Source organism: Ailuropoda melanoleuca, chromosome 17 (genome assembly GCF_002007445.2).
Source record: "Ailuropoda melanoleuca isolate Jingjing chromosome 17, ASM200744v2, whole genome shotgun sequence".
NCBI lineage: Eukaryota > Metazoa > Chordata > Mammalia > Carnivora > Ursidae > Ailuropoda > Ailuropoda melanoleuca.
This window is the reverse complement of record NC_048234.1, coordinates 37,317,380-37,336,853: the sequence shown is the minus strand read 5'-3', so window position 1 is coordinate 37,336,853 and position 19,474 is coordinate 37,317,380. Positions and strand designations below refer to the sequence as shown.

Genomic DNA, 19,474 nt, shown 5'->3' with positions numbered 1-19,474 from the left:
TCACTGCACAGAGTGGAAACTGAGGCCGATTGAGGTTCTGTTGACATGCCAAGATCACGCAGGAGCAACAGTGTGACACCAGGATTAAGGCCCAGGTCTCTCTTGCCACCGTCTCCCTCCAGGCAGGTACCAATGATGGCGTTGTAAGGACAATGGGGGTGTCCCTTCCCCCTGGCGATGGCTGAAAATGTTATACCCTTAGAATATGTCACCAATGATACGTTAAAGTTGCAGCCCATCTAACATACAAAAGCACTTTTGGGTCCTGTTTAATGCATCAAGGGTATTTTAGAATGACAGAAAGGGAAAAAAAATGTTTTCAAAGAGCCATTTAAAAAAGTCACTGCTGTCACTAATAGCAAATGGAGAAATTCTATCCGTGAGGCAATTAGCCAACAGATAAAGGCTAAGCTTTTCAGGGATTTAAACCAAAGCAGATTTTGTAACCTGTGATTTGTCGTGATTATGGACCCACCGGTCTGCTGTTATGGGTTGAAGGGAGTCTAGGGGCAGGTCAACTTCACAGCGTGTGGAATGTTGTAAAGATGGGGTCTGATCCGTTTAGGATCTCCATGGGTTTGGTGGCCCGTTGCTTGGTGACAGGCAGTGGAGGCAGGACCTGAGTTTGCATTTTGTCTCTGCCACCTTCTGCTAAGACCATGCATGAGTCTTAAATTCTCCCTGGCTCAATTTCCTCATCCATAAGTAATTGCCTGAATGTGAACTGTAGCTGAGATACTGAACTGGAAACACTTCGGACATGGTACTTCTCAAAACAACTTTCCTCTCCTTTCCCATCCCAGACTGGTTAAGTTCTGTCCATGTCCATCTCTAGCATCTGAACCCAAGAATAACATTTTCTTTTGCTTTCTTTGTCCTGGCTGACTTTTGTTTGCACTATTAACTACTTGGAAAGTAATAAGGCTGGATTTGTTTTGTTTTTTGTTCTACTCTGTGGTTTGTCGAGAAGCCATGTACCTTTAAAAAAAAATGGGTTTTGTCACCTCTTATAAAGAGTATTTGATCAGAAGGGGGAATGAAGCATGAGAGACTATGGACTCTGAGAAACAAACTGAGAGCTTCAGAGGGGAGGGGGGTGGGGGAATGGGATAGGCTGGTGATGGGTAGTAAGGAGGGCACGTATTGCATGGTGCACTGGGTGTTATACGCAACTAATGAATCATCGAACTTTACATCAAAAACCAGGGATGTACTGTATGGTGACTAACATAATGTAATAAAAAACATTAAAAAATAATAAAAAAATAAAGAGTATTTGAATCTTAAGCAAATAGGACACAAAACAAGATTCAGTGTCCCGTCTGTCCCCCATTTACATCAAGAAAATAATGTGCAAACTCAAATAACACTAACAAATAATATTTTCCTTGAGGAAAAACAAAATGTGGACCCAGCCCTTCTGTAGTTTCCCAACTTAAATTTTTCTACTGGCGTCCAAGGCAGAAAGCTGGAATCTATATAACAAAGCAAATCTGAGATGGATGCTGCCATTTTACCGTGGATGGCTACCCAGGATCCCTAGAGGCAGTAGCTGGTGATGGCCAAAAAGAGAAACATTGTCTTGGATGCCATTCCGGATGCGAGCTTGTATGATATCAGTGTATTTGGTCTTCTGTGTGAAGAACATTTACTATAGTTTATGGTCAAGTTCCAGAGAGGCTGCCATTTTTGTTTTTTGATGTCGGATTATTTTCCTCTTGAACCTCACATCATCTGGCTCCAAGGCCTCTCCCAGCTGTCATAAATGATGCCAGGGCATTATTTTTCAGTTCCTTTGACAGCAGGAAAATATCCCCTCCAAAGGGTGCTTAATTTCTGGCTAGTCACTTGGAGATGAATGTCCCTAGGCCCTTCACACAAACAGGCCAGATTCACACAACCAGGAGAAGATGCTGGGTAATGGGAAATAACCTTAAGCCAATCCTTAAAAATTCACTGGGTCTTGAAAGCTGACCAGGGGAAAGTGCTCGGCTCAACAGGATGAGAAGAAAATGAGCAACACACTCACACTTGGTTTCAGGATACCAGTTTGGGCCTTTACAGGAACCCATTCCATTTCTTGAACCACATCAATTCTCTTAAAATAAAATACATGAAGAAGTGCCACAAGTCACCTTCCTTCCTTCCTTCCTTTCTTCTTTCTCTCTCTCTTTTTTTTTTTTTTTTTTTTTTTTTTTTTTTTTTGGTTGAACCACATCCCTTCCACCCAAGCAAAACTTATTCCCAGGAACAGAGCCCAAGCCCACGCGGATCTTTATCTTTTGTTCCAACCCTACACTTGTTTTACCCTCAGCTAGTTTAGGCAGAAACTGATAGCTAATGCTTTTCATTAAGCCAGTCAAGAAAAATTGCTTACCAGGTTTTACTCCTTCATCAGCCTGACTAATTACACCCATTCACTGTTCCTTTCATACAGAAACTTCAAATTCCAACTCTCAAAGACGCACACCACCCAAGAGACATCTGCTTCCTGGCTCACTCTGTCTCCGTTTTATATTACCCAGTGAAAACTATTCAGTGGCCCAGAAAATACCAACTAAGCAAAATCTAGAAGAAAGAAGTGGTTTCAAGCTGATGAAGGGTCAGGTCAAGGAAAAGGTGTTGAGATAAAGGTAATGGAGATAGTGGGCAAAAAGGCAGGAAAGAATCTTCTCATTCAACGCATTCTGGGAAAGGCATTTGGCGTCCAGACTCCAGTGACAAGTCCCTTATACCTCTGCGCAGTGGGACCAGCGGAATGTGCTTGTGTTCCTGAGGCAAATCTGATCTGAAACCTTTCTAGGCACCGAGCTGGAGTGGGAGTTCGAGGTTTGAGTGAAAGCAACCAAGGCTGGACTTGACCACCAAGCCTAGCCGATGCTCGGTAACAATCACACTCCTCCACACCAGCAAATGTCGGGCTTTAAGCAAGTTAGGGGACCAATAGCTCCGTAAGTTTGGGAAGAACTTCCAGGGATCCATGGTTCAGACTGAAATTTCTCCTTCGAAGGAAGATATGGGAACCCATGCCAACCTTACAAAGTCTTAAAATCTTAACTTTCTTACTTTCTTTGTGAATTTCTTTGCATGGACTTGCTTTAGCTGAGTCCACAGGGATCTTCCTAGCGGTCACATCTATCTACAGAAGCACACAGCATGGACCTAAAGAACGAAAATCCCACCTCCCATCTATAACGTGTTCTGCGTTCTCTGAAGATCTCGTCTTTCTGGCTAATTAAACTGTTGTTGCAGGGGCGCCTGGGTGGCTCAGCTGGTTAAGCGGCTGCCTTTGGCTCAGGTCATGACCTTGGGATCCTGGGATTGAGCCCCACTTCGGGCTCCCTGCTCAACAGAAAGCCTGCTTCTCCCTCTGCCTGCAGCTCATCATGCTTGTTCTCTCTCTCTCTCAAATAAACAAAGTCTTAAAAAAAAAAATAAACTATTGGTGGAAACCCCACAGTAAAAAAAAGCATAGCATCTTCAAAATCGCTGTCAGAAAACCATTCTGAATGCTTGGTTTAAGAGTCTCATAAGAAATAGGTCCTCCTCACACTTTTTCTTCTGAAGTTGCCCAAACTAATTGCTGTCAGAAAACCATTCTGATTGCTTGGTTTAAGAGTCTCATAAGAAATAGGTCCTCCTAACACTTTTTCTTCTGAAGTTGCCCAAACTAATTCTGTTTATTGTTTCAGCTTTGGGCTTTCACATATGCTTCTCATAATGCTTCTCAGGATTATGAAAAGCAAAAAAAAAAAAAAAAAAAAAAAAAAGAGGGGGAANAGGACAACTTCTATTCTGCTACAAGTTCATTTCACATACTCAACTTATTACTGCACAAAGAGCACGAGGTCTCTTCCACATCTAAATTGTGTTTTTAACATAAAGCTCTAAGGTCTCTGAAATTGTGAGTGTGGGATTGCCATCCTTCAAAAACTGGAGAGCGTGTTTAATACCTGAAGAGCGTGTTTCGGGGTCTCGGCCCCACTATTCAGAACTTGATTCGCTTTCAATGATTTGTCACTCAAGCCTCATTTTCAAGGGATCATCGGAAAACAGGCTTCTGGCCTCTTAGGTTTCCAATCAGTGAAGCCATCTATAAAATGCTAACTATTTTTGATAAACGAGGCTCTATTAGATCATAGATTTTGAAGGTGAGTAGCCTGCAGGGCCCTCAGTCATCATCTCTACCCCAGAGTCCCAAAGTTCTAGTGTATCCAGGAGACATATCTCAGGCCGGTCAAGGCACTGCTCCTTTCTCCTGCCCTCGGCTAAGTAGGAAGCAGGAAGGTAGGTCTTCCCATCCATTACCTTGACCACATGTAGTACATAATTTACACATTGTATGTTTAGCTTAGTGGCTTCATCTTTTTCTTTTTAATTAATTTATTTATTTTAGAGAGAGAGGGAGTGCACACTCACACGCGAACACACACACACACACGCAAGCAGTGGGGGGCAGAGGGAGGGAAAGAATCCCGAAGCAGACACCCTGATGAGCATGGAGCCCAATGATGATGATGATGCCGGGCTCGATCCCAGGACCCCCAGATCATGACCTGAGCTGAAACCAAGAGCCAGCCGTTTAACTGACTGAGCCACCCAGGTGCCCTGTGGCTTTATCTTTTATGCTTAGCATTTTGAGAAGACACCTCAGTTCTGAAAAAGCACAAATAATACTGCAGTTGCAAAATATCCTATTTTCACCAAAATATATTAAACAAAGGAAATATTTTAAATCACCCTTACTGGCATTATACACAGTATAATTAGTGTTAAGCGTCTGTGATAAATTGTGCCTAACAAATTGCTCAAGCATCATAAGCGTTATGAGAAGACCACAGTTTCATTAAACACTGAAAATTGTATTTTTCCCAGTGGTTGTACTGCAAGATAATGAACTTCCTACGAGTGGCGGCAGGGATGCAAATTCAATTTTGCACAAGACTCGCAAATACCGTGGTACATTATGCCAATGGAGACACAGCCTCCGTCTAGACAAAATGAAAAACTTTCCTCATGTTCAGTAAATGTGTATAATTAAGAAAATATGAAGAACAGCTAATCATCAATATTGTATCCACGTCTGTATCTGCAATCTTGTTGTTTTTATAAAAAAGAAAGTCTAGCTGAGAGTTGAACCTTGTTCTTCCAGGCTTCAAATTTCAGTTTTCAAAGGGACTATTGATATTGGAGAAATTAGAACGCACCCTAATCTGGCCCCAGAATTTATTAACTCTTCCTTAAATTTTTGCTTTCAACTGAGTGGCATGCCAGAATTTTAATTTATGAGAGCAGCTTTTATTATACAAATAAGCAGACGCTGTCTGGGGGACAAAATTGCAGCAGCTCCGATAGTTTTATTAATTTATTTGATTTACTTCTGGTTTCTCTTACCCAATCTTATTTATGTCAAAGTAAGTTGGAGCAGAATTCATTATGTAGCAAAATGCAATTTGACCACTTTTTATTGGGACACAATGATTCAATCATTTCTCTCCTTAAATCCTATTATCTCTTCTTACGTTATTTTGCACAGATCAAATCACATAAGATGAAATTCCAAAAGAAACTTGAGAATTTGGGGGAGGGATGAAATCAGATCCTAATAATTCCTTGTGCTACCATTACTAAGTTACGCAGCAAACAAAATTCTTACCATTTTACATTATGATAGTATATTTTCTCTGAAGAAAATTAACTGAGTCCATGCACTTGACTTTCTAAAGTAAACTTTAAGTTTCCTATCATTTAGATACAGAATTATCAGCAATGCTGAGCTGCATCTGACCCAGTGTGGGCATGTCTGCGTTTGGTTGGTTATGCGGATTACAAAATTTGCCAAGTGTCTACAAGATCTTTTCCTCTTCGACTAGTAAAGCTTAGGAGTTTTGCATTTTAGTAATTTTATGACATGTTTGTGAAATAATAAAGTAGAAATTCTTCTCATCTGCTATTCATTTACCTGTTTCATTGTGTCCAGTACATTGTCAGTACATTGGGAAGCCCCAGCTCAGAAATGGATCTGCTTAGCAAAGTCCATTTCCATACTGAACGTTTAGAAACAGGAGTCATTTTATCATGAAGACACTGCTGTTATGCTTCGAATAACAAGACTATTCCTTAAATGCCTTTTGAGTCCCTGTGCTACTATGACCTCCAACTCCCGCTTCCTATGTGCTAACCCATCAGGAGTGAAGTACCTCCATATTCAGAAAGATCTGTGACAGCTTTTTGCAGACCAAAGCGGGTAGCAGGATGTCAGCAAAGGAGGGAGGGCCTGGAAAAGCTCACCAGCAACAAAAGTACAAGCCTGTCCTTAGGGTGCTTGTCTCCACATCTCACCAAGTTTCACGGTCCTTCCGGAAGAGAAACTTCCACAATGGGTCTGGCCCGGAGCAACAATCCTAAACTCTTAACACGCATCAGTATCGTCTGGGAACTTCTGAACAATGCAGATTCTCTGGCCTCACTTCTAGTGACTCGATTTTATTGGTTGTAAGGATTCGATTCTTAGAATCTGCAGTTATTCTCTCTCCCCCCACTCTGTCTGTATGTCTGTCTCTATCTCTCTCTCTCTCTCTCACACACACACACACACACACACACACAGAACAACAGGCACCACACTGAGGATCACAAGTCCAATAGCTTCTGCTTGCTGATGACTGCCAACAGCTGGCTGGCTAGCTGGACAGTGCAGGGTCAAGGGCAAATAGGTACAGCTCTGCTCCAACAGTGGAGTCCCGCAGCTTTGCTGGGTCTTTGAGAAGAAAGAGGCTGGACAACGCTCAAACAGAAGGCCACTGGGAGACTCTACCATCTCCTCCCACAGCCATGCAGCTATCATCCAGTAGCTCTCCATCAAGGATGAATCCCTGAGACCCTGGTCTTCACCACCTGAGATCACTCTCTACTGTGTGGCCACAGGGTGTTTGGAATGCAGAAAGTACTTTTGATAGAATAGGAAGGAATTTCAGGATGTAAACTATGGGCAAAATGAGAAAGTTGTAGCTATACCATCTCATTAGTTAAATTAGCTAAATTCCCAATGTACACTGCCCCCAATCCTTGGTGGGCCCACGTGTGCTTGTTGGGGGAGCATGAGAGAGGACTGGCTGGCTGCCTAGACAGAGGGAGAGAGACGGACACGAGGTCAGCATGTGTGTAAGAAAACAGTCTCTGGCCTCGGGCTGCCTCGGGTCCAACCCTAGCTCTTCTGCCCGCTGCATGCCTTTGGGTAAGTTGCTTAATTGTTCTGTGCCTTATTCTTTTCCACTGTGAGATTAAGTAATAATAATATCTCCTGCAGAGGCAATTTGTAGATGAAATGAGATAAATGTATGGAGAACACATTGCACAGTGGCTGGCATTATTAACCGCATGATAAATGGTCACTGAAACTTACATAGTAGTCCCAGGAAGGAGCCATCTGACACACCTAGAGCATTGACGCTGAAAATTCCCTTCCCCTTTCCTAGAGCCTTCTGAGTTTCTTTCTTTAAAAAAAAAAATCTTTATTTATTTGAGAGAACACATGAGTGCAGGTGAGAAGGGGGTGGGGCAAAGGGAGAGAGAAAGAAAGAATCCCAAGGAGACCTTCCGCTGAATGTGGAGACATGCGGGGCTCGATCTCAGGGTCCTGAGATCATGACCTGAGCCAAAATCAAGAGTCAGATGCTGAACCGACTGAGCCACCCAGGCACCCCATGGGTTCCTTTTAGACAAAGGGCACCCCAATCATCTTTCCCAGCAGCCACTGCTTTGGTACCTGAGAATCAGTCTATTCTCATTTTTCCAGAATTTCTTTTCTTTGAGGCTTCATATCCCTTCTCTTTTTGGTTTCCTTCTGGAAGCCTCTATATGCCTCTGTTGTGGCCCGTTATCCTCCATAAAGTCACCTTTGGAACTTGAACTTGAGGCCTCCTGAGAAATTATTGTCTCATATACAAAACTTAAAGCATTATCATGCCTGAAACCGATTTTACAAAACCATACAGGAGAATTCTCAAAATGTAAACCACTTGGGAAGTGGAAGGGAAAGAACAGGAAGAAAGCTTTCAACCCACCAGTGAATGGACATGACCACGGAGTCGATAACATGTCATTCAAATGGGAAGGCTGCCTAACTTCCACTCCTAACAGAATCAGAGGAACGTTCACTTCTTAGCCATGCCTGACACTCGGTGAAGCAGAGATGTATTTTCCCTCAGAGCTACAGTCAGACTACAGATATAGTGGATACAATTATCCCTTCATCGGTTCATTCAGTCATTCATCACGTTTATTATGCACCTACCATGTCCTGGGCACTGTTCTAGAAGCCGGAAATGCCAAAGCACTTGCTTATCCATTGAACGGTCCATGATTAGAAACCTAGAAAATTGTCAATAAGTATTTCCAATTGCAGTTTTCAATATCGTTCAGCGACCTATTGCCCTTGGATTCGCGGTAAGATGTGACTTCCTGATTACACACATTCATCGTCCGCCAGAGACGTATGATTATATACACTGAGCCTAATCTGGACTTTTATCCCCATCCTCTCTACCCCGCCCCATCCTGGAGTTTCTCTGTTACATGTTCCAGATAGGCGTATTAGTCAGAGATGTGTTTTATTTCATTTCATTGGGCAAATTTTCCATATTGGAAAACGTACTTAGGTACGTGCATTCCCATTCTAGGGGAAGCAAAAGATCCATCAAATTCTCTCTTTGGAAATATTTCAATCCCTTTCCTCTGAAATCTCATTCCAGTTAGTCTCTCCAAGACGCTCTCAGGCTACCTCTCCACAAACCCCAAAGGGCTGTCCAAGCTCAGCGTCATGTACTGACAGAGGCAAGGGGGTCTCAGGGAGCCTGGAGATCACCAATAAACCATATGGTGATTGCATCCTTATTTGTCACAAAGGACTTCAAACTGCAGTTGAACATTTCATACTTGGGTCTTCTCTAAGTTATTGAAATAATGAAGAGAGTGAACACTGGGTCAGAAAAGAATGCGTGCATTTTGGCTAATGTCACCATTCTAACTCATCGGCACTCATCAAGCCCACTGAAGACTTGTGATGTTTTGGGGGAACGCGTGTTACTCTACTTACTAAAAATGAATATGAGGTACAGGTCTCATATATGAATGTGTGTAAGCATATGTGCTTGTAACAAAGCAGGTGTTTAAAAATATCAGCTCCTTGCTGTCCCCTGACCTTATGAAGCTCCTGACTGGGTTCTTCCCATGGAAGAAATGCCACTTATTAGTGCTGACTCATGTTTTTAAAAGAGACCCCCCCCCAAAAGCTAAATATCTATAAGAATTTGACCCCTTTTAACTAGGCAGTTTGGAAACAGGAATCTTGGCGTGGAAAACAAAAGAATGAGTCATAAAGTGTGAGCCAGAAAAATGACTTGTCTGTCCTACGAGATGCTCACACATGGCTGGCATCAAAATCGATTGCCTATAGAATGGCTGGGGAGAAGGCACTATTAGGCTCTGTGTCCCCTTGGCCTCCCTAGAACTGGGTGACCAGGCGGGAACTGTGGGTGCCCCAACCCTCACAGGACTGCCTACAGAAACTCAGGAAATGTATGCACCTCCATTCACTCCTAAAACATCTGGCACTCTTTGAACTCTGGCCTCTGAAAGATGGACATCAAGTTCACCTAGGAAACATATGTGCTAATCTCAGAAGAGTGCAGGCATTCCAGAAAGAGTCAGAGGTTTATATAGTACTGGATGATTTCCTAGGATTTTCTGAAATTAAAAAAAAAAGGCAAACTTTTCAGAATGGGTGGGGGGAAGGGGAAAAAGTGGGATTTTACATGATTTTATTAAAGAATAAGGGCCGAATTTTCATGATTATTCAGTATTTCTGGTAATGACTGTATCGAGAGAAACTCACTACTGACCTTGCAGGCCCTGGGTCGAGCCTTACATCAGAAACTGGGCCTGGGATCAGCGACTCCTGGCTCCTTTTTATACCAATAGTAAGTTTACTACCCGCCATATGGCATTCCCTGGCCTTTATGTTTGAAGGTTAATACACTCAGCCTACCTTGATAAACCCACATGAAAGGTCCAATGCCAACACTACAATTCCTCTCACAGAATTAGAAAATTGCTAGACATTATTTTTGGAAAAGGTCAGCAGCAGCAGCAGGCTAGATGAAAAAGCCCCAGACTTCAGGGAGGCCGATCGGGGCCTGAATATAAACTCTCCCATGTGTTCGGGGTGTGATTCGGGTTTCTTAATTCCCCTCCTAACCACTCTGGGCCCCGGTTCGCTCACCTGTTAAACAGAGTAATAATATCTGTCCTGCAGCACTGACAAGGATTCATGGTTTTTTCAATGTGCAAATGCCAGCTCATAGGACCTGGCACATAAAAGGCATTAGATACTGCTTGTTTAATGATCATAAAAATGCAGACTTTATAAAAGGGTCTCACGACATTAAAGAACAGGTTAAGTGAAAATGAAGTATTTTAAATCTCAAATATTATATCTTTAATTCAGCAAATGTAATGCTAAAACTCCAAATATAGGAAAATAAAACAATATCTAATAATTTTTTAAGAAGAATTTCACCTGTATATTAGATTTTTATTTTATTTTTTAAAAGATTTTATTTATTTATTTGACAGAGACAGCCAGCGAGAGAGGGAACACAAGTAAGGGGAGTGGGAGAGGAAGAAGCAGGCTGCTAGCCAAGGAGCCTGATGTGGGGCTCGATCCCAGAACGCCGGGATCACGCCCTGAGCGGAAGGCAGACGCCTAACGACTGCGCCAACCAGGTGCCCCTAGATTTTTATCTAATATTCTTCCCTAGATTATTTCTCAAAGTTACCAAGAAGGTCCCCTGACCCTCTTATCTTTTCTACCTTTTTAAAAGAATCTCTCTCTCTTTCTTCTTTTTCTTTTCTTTTTTTTTTTTTTTGGCAGCCTTGCTCATTTCCTCACTCTGGAGAGTCACATACAAAACAAAAAATGCAGTGAGAAGATGAGAATGTACATCTCTGCAGATATTAATGCTGGCGATACTGAGCTGACTGAGCAAAAGGGCGTCAGAGAGATATTTCTCCGGCATCAAATGGGGTGGGGATGAGGAAGGTCAGTGAGGCCAGGAATACAGGAAGGGAGAGAAGGCTGACCACTAATCAGCCCAGCCATTCCTGTATACAAAACTGAGCTTTGCAATGGTGAGTTTTACACAAGATCCAGGCCATAAAGGAGCCTGTCCCCAGGGACAGGCCTAGCACTGAGAGGAGAGAGATTCTCACCTTGTGCACAAAATTTAAGGGAACACCCAAAATTCAGTGATTAAGATGCATAATATTTTAAAGCAGTATTTTTCAAAATAGAAATTAACACAAACAGCTATAATGAAAAAATATCAAAATTTTAAAGAAAGACAAGATCTCATCCTGAACTTGCAGGACTTAATCCCAGCCCTCCCCGATCCATCTTTCTTTAAAGTTTTGATATTTTCTTGCAGATTTTTTTCGCATTATTTTTGTCCTTTATTTCTATTTTATTTTTCTTTTTAAGTCGGTTCCATGCCCAGCATGGAGCCTGATGCAGGGCCCAAACTCATGACCCTGAGATCAAGACCTGAGCTGAAATGAAGAAGAGTTGGATGTTTAATGGACAGAGCCATCCAGGTGCTCCTATTTTTTTTTCCTTTATTTTGGCATTAAATATTATTTATCTTGATTTCTGTGATTGTTGGTGCCCCTTTAAATTCAGTGCCCTAAGCGAGGCCCTCACCTGCCTTACCCTAATCCTGGCCCTGCCTGGGTGCAGAGGGAGCTGCATGAAAGCAGAGAGATTCTGCTTGGGAGCTAACTGGGAACCAGTGGGGACAACCTCTAGGCAGCCGTTCATGGCGCTTTTCGGAATCCCAACACTCAGTTATCTTCTCAAATCCATGTAAGAGGAATTATTGGTAGGTGACAAAAGCAGGCAACGGAAACACGGATCTCACACTTGTCTTTATTGGTAAACGCGTTTGGCTCCGAATTATCAACTACATCACAAATTCCAATACAACAGATCTCATTTCCAAGTACATGTCTTCATAATAGAGAATTCCAAGCTCCACTGCTCACTCATACATAGACAAGCCCTGGAGTCTCTGAACAGAGTAAAAGAATGCAAGTCATGTTTTAGGTCTGCTCTCTTGCATCCAAGGAGAGAGGGAAATAAAGTGGAGCAACACATAGCAGTCCACAGAGAACTCTCCCGAGCCCATCGCCACACATGGTGGTGCAGCATCAGAGGGCCAAAGGGCTGAGACCAGCACTGCAAGGCAGCAGGCAGGTGCCCGGCTGCCAGAGGCTCCCTGCCCGTGGGGGGGAAGCAGGGAGACCTCCGAGAGGGGATGGGTGCAACACCCAGACCTGGCATGGAACCAGCATCACTCTCTACCCAAGTTCCTTCCTTCAAAAGTGGGCAGAAGGTATGGGCCCACATGAATTCGCCCCCTACCCACCCACCCCTCCTAGAGCTCTGCCCACACACAGAAGCTCCACCCTCTCTTCAAGAGAACAAAAGATGACACTGAGATGTTAAGAAACACCAAGGACCATACCCAGATGTGGGCTATCAGACCCAAATCTGGCTAGGATCTACTTCCACTGGAACTTGGGGTGTCATGTGTAGGAACGAGGGGAGAGTACACGAAGCCCAGAAGAGAAGCAGGATTAAGGAAGTGAGGGACAATCTTACTCCCATTGCGACTTTGCCATCCTCTCCCTCCCCAAGCTCAAGTTCACGAATCTCAGGCAGAGCGACCCATCACCAATATCTCACTAAAGAAGTGACTGTTTCCCTCTTCCAAAACCAATGTTGATAAAAGTCTGGGTAGGGCTCAAGGAAAACTAAAGCCTTATATGTAAATAGAGGAATTTTACCATCAAAGTCAAAACAAATCTGCTTCTGTGCGTATCAGCAAATGCACTGATGGAAGTAGGAACTGGGAGGGAATGTAATCGTTAGCATTGCAGTTCCTGAACCCCGATACACAGAGGAGAAGAGGGAGAGGCAGCTTGAGAGGGACAGATGGATGGATATTTACGGTTCAGAAGGAGTAAATCAACCAGGAGGGAGACAGTATGAGGCCAGTTAGTTAGTGCTCAACTAATAGAAGGTAAGAACCTGAGTCCTGTCTCCAGGTAACAAGTTACTTTCTCTCATTCTTTTAGCAACAGACGAAAGGCCAACTTTTGTTCCTTTGAATGTGAACTGCGGTCAGGAGCAGGGGTGGAAATGAATACCAGGTGTGAGGGTGGAAACGGACCTGGACATCCACCCGTCTGGCAGGAGAACAACTCAGGTGGCTGCTCCATGGTAATGTCTCTGCTTGTTTGACCAGCAGATAAAGCACGTAATCTCCTCTAGTAAAGGCGTTCTCTGACATGGAGATTAACTCTTTGGCATCATTCGGTAGCCTAGGATTTTATCATGTCCCCTCTCTATCAACCACTCTTGGAACATGAGGACGATGGGCCTCAGGCTATATGTCATCACTACCTAATAATGAGCTTAGTTTCCACTCTAACATACCCAGAAGGTCAATGGCATGGTTAAATAAATGTAATAAATAATAATAGCAACGGGAGAGAGAATGCGGATGTGTACCCATATTCATAGCATGTACGGTCACTGATAAGAATAATCTAGACACTAGCATTAGATTTTTGTTTTCTTCCTAGAATTCTCCGCTCCCCACCACCCCTAATTTGGTTCAAGCTCACACCAATCTAATCTCTTACAAATTACAGGAATCTATCTGTTCCGAACTCATTTTTAGAATCTCTCCACGTTAATACCAACACTGAGACACTCTCTATGTCATCCTATTGATAGAGGTCCCCTTGCCAGAGCCCCTGTCTAGGCCTAGATGCCCGAGTCACGAGAAGAGGAAGTCTTTCAGGATTAAAAGTCTGGAGAGCATTGGGCAGCTAACTCCATCAAGTTTAGGTATGGCTGAATGACTAAGGGACATTCCAACTTATCAGAGGCCCTTGTCCAGCATGGGGAATCCTGGGTGGAAGAAAGGCAGTCCCTAAATAATGAAAAACGTACTAGATGTAAGCAGCCTGTCTTATAATCTTAAGAGATTTGGCGCACTCAGGTCCCTGAGAGGAGCTGGGGGGCTAGGGCTGACAACTAGGGGACTACAGGAGATCACCTGCTTCAGTTGAGCAATAAACCACATTTGGAGTCATCGAAAGTGTTGACCCCTAAACCAGTGCTGTCAGCCTGCCTTGGCAGAACAAGGAGCCTCTTACTTCCAGAGTCTTCCCAGCTCACGACACGGTACTCATTTCTTCTACGACCCGCACCATGTGAGAGCCGAACACCTCTGGATTTAGGGTCCCTCTAGATCAGACCTGAAGTGGCCAGCCATGCCCCCCAGCCTATCTTGGCCCCCCGGGTACCACCAAGTAAATAGGAAATCTGAAACTGGTGATAATATACCCAGCATGCTTCCTACAGACTTTCCAGCACAATCTACCCAAGGTGAACCGTTACTGCAGAACTATGACAAATACAAATAAAGGCAGAGGCAAAAACAGACTGTATATCACAGGACATTAAAAGGATATTCACAGGACTGGAAAGCCATACATATATTCCAACAATATCAGCTGCTATCTCTAACTGTTGGACTTACAGGTGATCTTTTATTTCATCCTTATTTCTTATGTTTTCCAAATGTCCTACTGTAACCTACCTTATTTATTTTTTATTTTAAAGTACCTCATTTTAGGGCACCTGAAGGCTCTGGGAGTAATTAAGACTTAATTCTGTCTTACCAGCAGAAATCATCAGGCTTATATCGCTTAGGGTGACTGATCCATTGTGCTTTGCCTGGGACTGTCCTGTTCCTAGGAACCCCCTCAGTCCTGGTGGTCCCTCGAACACCCACATTCCTTTTTCCTTTAGGCACAAGGACTGCCATCTAATTTCCCCCTCTTTGAGGAGCTCAGGCATTCAGAAAGACACAGCCTCCTCTCAGCAAAAGCTAGCAGGCTCAGAGAGAGGGAAGCAGGTATCCAACATGGATCCCCAAGGGGGCTCCCGCTTAGGGGCTGGGCCCCCGCAGCAAGAAGGCCTTTGTGCTTGGCTATCAGGTTGAACGGAGAAGTAGTTCTCCCTCCAGTTCTTTCCTGTCCGTCGTGTGGTGCAAATGCATCTTACCCGCTTTTCAAGAGAAGTGACAACACCCAAGGAAAAAGACACAAAACAAACGAGTAACCACATCATCAGTGAATGTAAGGAGAACATGGAGAGCTGGCCTGTGGGTAATCTGAGAAGAAGCTCAGCCATGGTGGGTTACCCTCTCAGACTAGCAGAGTGAGTAAAGACGGAGAAAATCTGCGCTTCGCAAGGAGGAAACCTGCGCTCTGTTAGAAGAGCTGCCGTACAGGATTGAGCGTCACAGCCCAGCCAAACTCCCATCGTGCCGTCTCTACTTAACCAGAGGGAGCACTCAATTGTTCCAAGCATCTGGGTAGCACGGGCTTCTTAGCAACGTAAGAGGCTCCCGTGCATTTGTGTTTGCTGAGCTGGCCCCGGTCCACAAGCTGCTGGCACGTGCAAGAGTGACCAACCGGAAACCAAACTGGGGGATGCAGCTTGATGCAATTCCTCCTGCTGGTTACCCGCGCTCCAGCGGGGCTGGGCCTTGGAACATACCCGCAACGAATGCATGAGGATCCTGCACCTGCTGGCCTGCTTCCGGGACATCACGGATGAGTCGGTGAAATCGGAGGGCAGTGTCTGGCGTGGGGGCCATGCATGGCTCCGTCTCGGCCGCCCAGTGGTGGAGAAGTAAAAACAGTCCTGAGAACATCACTGTGAATGTCCCCATCCATAGTCGTTTTTCCCTTCTAGCCATTCAGTGTACGTTTGGAGAGGTTTCTCTAGAAGGTCCAGATATCCTATGACCAGCTGGCATTTCTTTTTTGAGAACAAATAATATCACCCAGGGGTCAAGTGCTAATAAAATGACGTCTCTTATCTCACTTAGTAGTAAGTGTGCTTGGAACGGGGTTTGCTAACGAATCTTCATCTCGGTGGAATTTGTAGCATGGCTTACATTTTAAATGTAATTACGCAGCATGTATTCATTTCCTTTCTTCTAGGGAACTCAAGTTGCTTTTTAAAGCATTATTTGATAGCTTCTTGCCATCTCCTCTGGAGTTGAAAAGAGAATATGATATCAAGCTGTTCTAGCTAGCGATGGGGAACTATGGAACCAAGAGGGAGACAGAATTAGACTGGGACCTACAGATTCGAGCCATGAAGACCCCCGAGGGACGAGTTGTCAACCCAGTGTGCTGTAAACGAAGCAGTTTCTAAGGATCCTAAAATAACTGCATTCTCCCTCCGTCCCAACACTCACGCTGGGCAGAATGGGCTAAGCTGATTTTTAAAGTGCAGGTCACAGCCTTCAAAGGGATATAAACAGTTCCCAAAGCAGCTATTACTTGGCCGATTAAATGCTCAGAAGAAAATATACTTTTGAAAGACAAAATTAATAGGCAAAGATAGAGAAGAGTGAGAGAGCAATTATTTCTACCTGCTCTTAAATCCTGTCCCTGACCATCGAAATGGACCATGGACAGACACAGGTTGTAGTGAGGCTTGAAGTAATCCCAGGTAACTCTCAGGACCCTCATCCTTCGATCTAACGAGCTCCTGGGGTCCTGGACGTCATTCAGAATTTGTGCCCATGTGTAGTCAAAGTAATGTTGCAACTATGTTCAAAACCTCTGCAGTTCTGTGAAAAATATTGCCTCCCATCCCCCCCTTATTGGCAACACGATGATGGTGTGAGTATGGCAGTTAAGGGGAGCAGGAGGAGTGCCCTGTGTGATCTTTTCACCTACAGTTAAACATGCTCCCTCTCCTTATTATGTCTTAGTTCCCTAATCTTAGCTGGTCTATGAATCTGTGCTTATCTACATAATTGCCTAATAAGCATGGAACCAATGAGAACACACACACACATACACGCACATACACACACGGATAAACTATAATACCTGGAGAAGTATGGCACACTGCAAGAAATCAATAAATACCCATTTTTCATTGGAAGCGGAATCAAAGGGAAAAAGTCGGAATTCTTTATGTGCTTCTGCCCCAGGGAGTCACAGCCCTAGGTACTCATAGAGGGCATGCACTACAAGGACAAACACATACCGTTCTTATTTAGACATAGTTCTAATTTAATTCTGGCCCCAGGCCTAGGACCCTAGCTAATTTCAAGGCTGCTCTAGGAAAGACACACATTTGGGGATGACAATAAGTCTACAGCATTTGTTTTTCTTGCACGGGAAGCTATAACGCATTCCCACCCTTCAAAAGAACCCCAGATTGATGATTCGGGGGTTTTGCTGGTTAGTCTTTGTTTGTTTGTTTGTTTCAGCTCAGAAGGTGTGTTTCCATTGTACCCTGTCAAAATTTTCCCCAGCAGTCAAGGAGAGGATAGCACACAGCTGCCCTCGAGCCGAGTTTGTAAATCCTACTGGGAAACCACCCCATGCTGTCAGATGACGTGGTTTTCAGACGTCTACATGTAGACGTCTACACAGGCTAGTTGAATTAAAGACCAACTCCAGACTTGATGTTGCTGAGCTCCTCAGCTCCATCGTGCCATCCTGATTGATCGAGGAGATGGGTCTATATATAGTTAAAGTGCCATAGGACTTTGAGGGCTTAGTCATTAGAGCACACTGCTTTCTCTTTGGAAGGCAACTTCTTGCTTGGCTAGGTTATGGAAGCTAAGGAGTGACGTCAAGATGTTGTCAGGCCAGAATTTGCAGATAACCATAGAACTCTTCTCCTCCATCGGGCATGGATTTAGCCTCCTTTAGTTCCTGCAGTGACATAGGAGCCTCCAAATACCAAATTATTATCAGGCGGTCTTGGGGGAACCTCTGGGCCCTGCAATAAAGTAGACAGACTTGCTATTGGAAAGTGCTCGGGAGCAATGCAGCCCTGTTCAGATTGCTCTAAAATCCTGCAAACCATCTCTGGACTCTTTAAATGAATCCACTCACATAGCTCCTGAGAGCAAAAGAAAAAGTACTTTGGGGGTTATCACTGATTGTCATCTTTCACGTAAGTGATCTTACACATCATTTAAAGCAATCTGGTTTGATCCTGTTTTTGTTTGTTTGTTTTGTTTTGCAAAGCAAAGCTATGCAAACATGGAAGCTGTGTCATTTTGGACAAGCCACTTCTGAGCGTTCTATGTAAAATAAGGCATATTCATTGATCTTAAGGTCTAACTCAGGGGTCACAAACAGATGGTAGACTAAGGACCAGCTCTGACTCATACAGATATAATTTACTGATCCCACACAGGGTTTTAAGTCTGAGGGAATTCATATAAAAATAATAAATGCTGTTCTTGCTGGAAACATGAGAAGATCTCATGGCCCATGTTCTAGTAAGGCCTTCACTATGCCACCTCATCTTTCTGACCCAGCCTGTTTCCCATGTGACCTGCCTGATTCTACAGGTAATTAGGGGTTAGGGCACTTGCTCTGAGCCAGTCTATCAGGGTGCACTGTGATTATATGATTATATCTGTAACCACTGGTGTTCCCAACAAGACTCCCTGAGGGCAAAGAACATGCTACCATCCTCACCAAATCTCTGGTCCTTTAGCATTGTAAACGTGCGGTGGCTAGTCAATAACTATTTAATGAATTGAACTTTACCTTCTATATTAGATTCTTACAATTTGGTGAAATGAGATGGGACCATTCCTGGTAAGATCACATATCTATTCTAAAGCCAACATCTGTGAATAGCACGTAGATTTAGGAAAAAGAAGTGAATATGCTGGTTTGGGGTCCATGCATCTAATGGGGGTCCAGAGGTTGGTGGTGTCCTAACCATGGGGCATTTTGTTTTAAGTATATGATACAGTCCTAAACTTGTTCTAGATCTTAAATTTGTTTTTCAAATGCAACATATCCCACTTCTTGGAAGACCGTTTCTTTAGAGGTACTTTGGAGGTTAGTTTGTAAAAATATCCAATGGGAATCACTTGACTGAATGCTAAGCTCCCCAAATTTCATGGGCCTATAGCCACAAATCTCTCTGTATGTCAGATCTATGTATTTTTAGATATTTTAATTTCTGGATGACTGCAATTAGATGTTCAAAGAAATGGTTTTTTGTTTGTTTGTTTTTTGTTTTTTGGGGGGGTCAAAAGCTTTTTTCTGCTAAATTGTTATCTAAAGATGGTTAAGTTGGCTAATATATTGTTTAAAATATGTCTAACAAATAAACTGCTGTTTTGGGAAGTTTAATAGGAGGAGAGCTAATGAAAAAGGCTATGGTTCATCTTAACTTGTTATAAGTCTGTTGGTAATTAATATTTCAGTAATACATAACCACATCTGGTCAACATCTGGCCAACAGCAAAGGAACATCACGTCCTTTGCTATGAAAGAA

General features: G+C 43.5%; 1 protein-coding gene across 4 annotated transcripts in view; it reads right to left on the bottom strand.

Moving 5' to 3' along the window:
• NTRK2 (neurotrophic receptor tyrosine kinase 2) overlaps window positions 1–19,474 on the bottom strand; it is a 334,675-nt gene that overhangs the window by 122,180 nt on the left and 193,021 nt on the right. The window contains exon 14 of one of the 4 annotated variants that reach the window (XM_019794986.2): window positions 17,264–17,950. The exons of the other annotated variants lie outside the window; for them this stretch is intronic. Within the exon in view, the coding sequence (XP_019650545.1) occupies window positions 17,922–17,950 (29 nt within the window). The 3' untranslated portion in view covers window positions 17,264–17,921. Of the gene's footprint in view, window positions 1–17,263; window positions 17,951–19,474 lie in introns of those variants that run through there. 4 annotated transcript variants of the gene reach the window in all.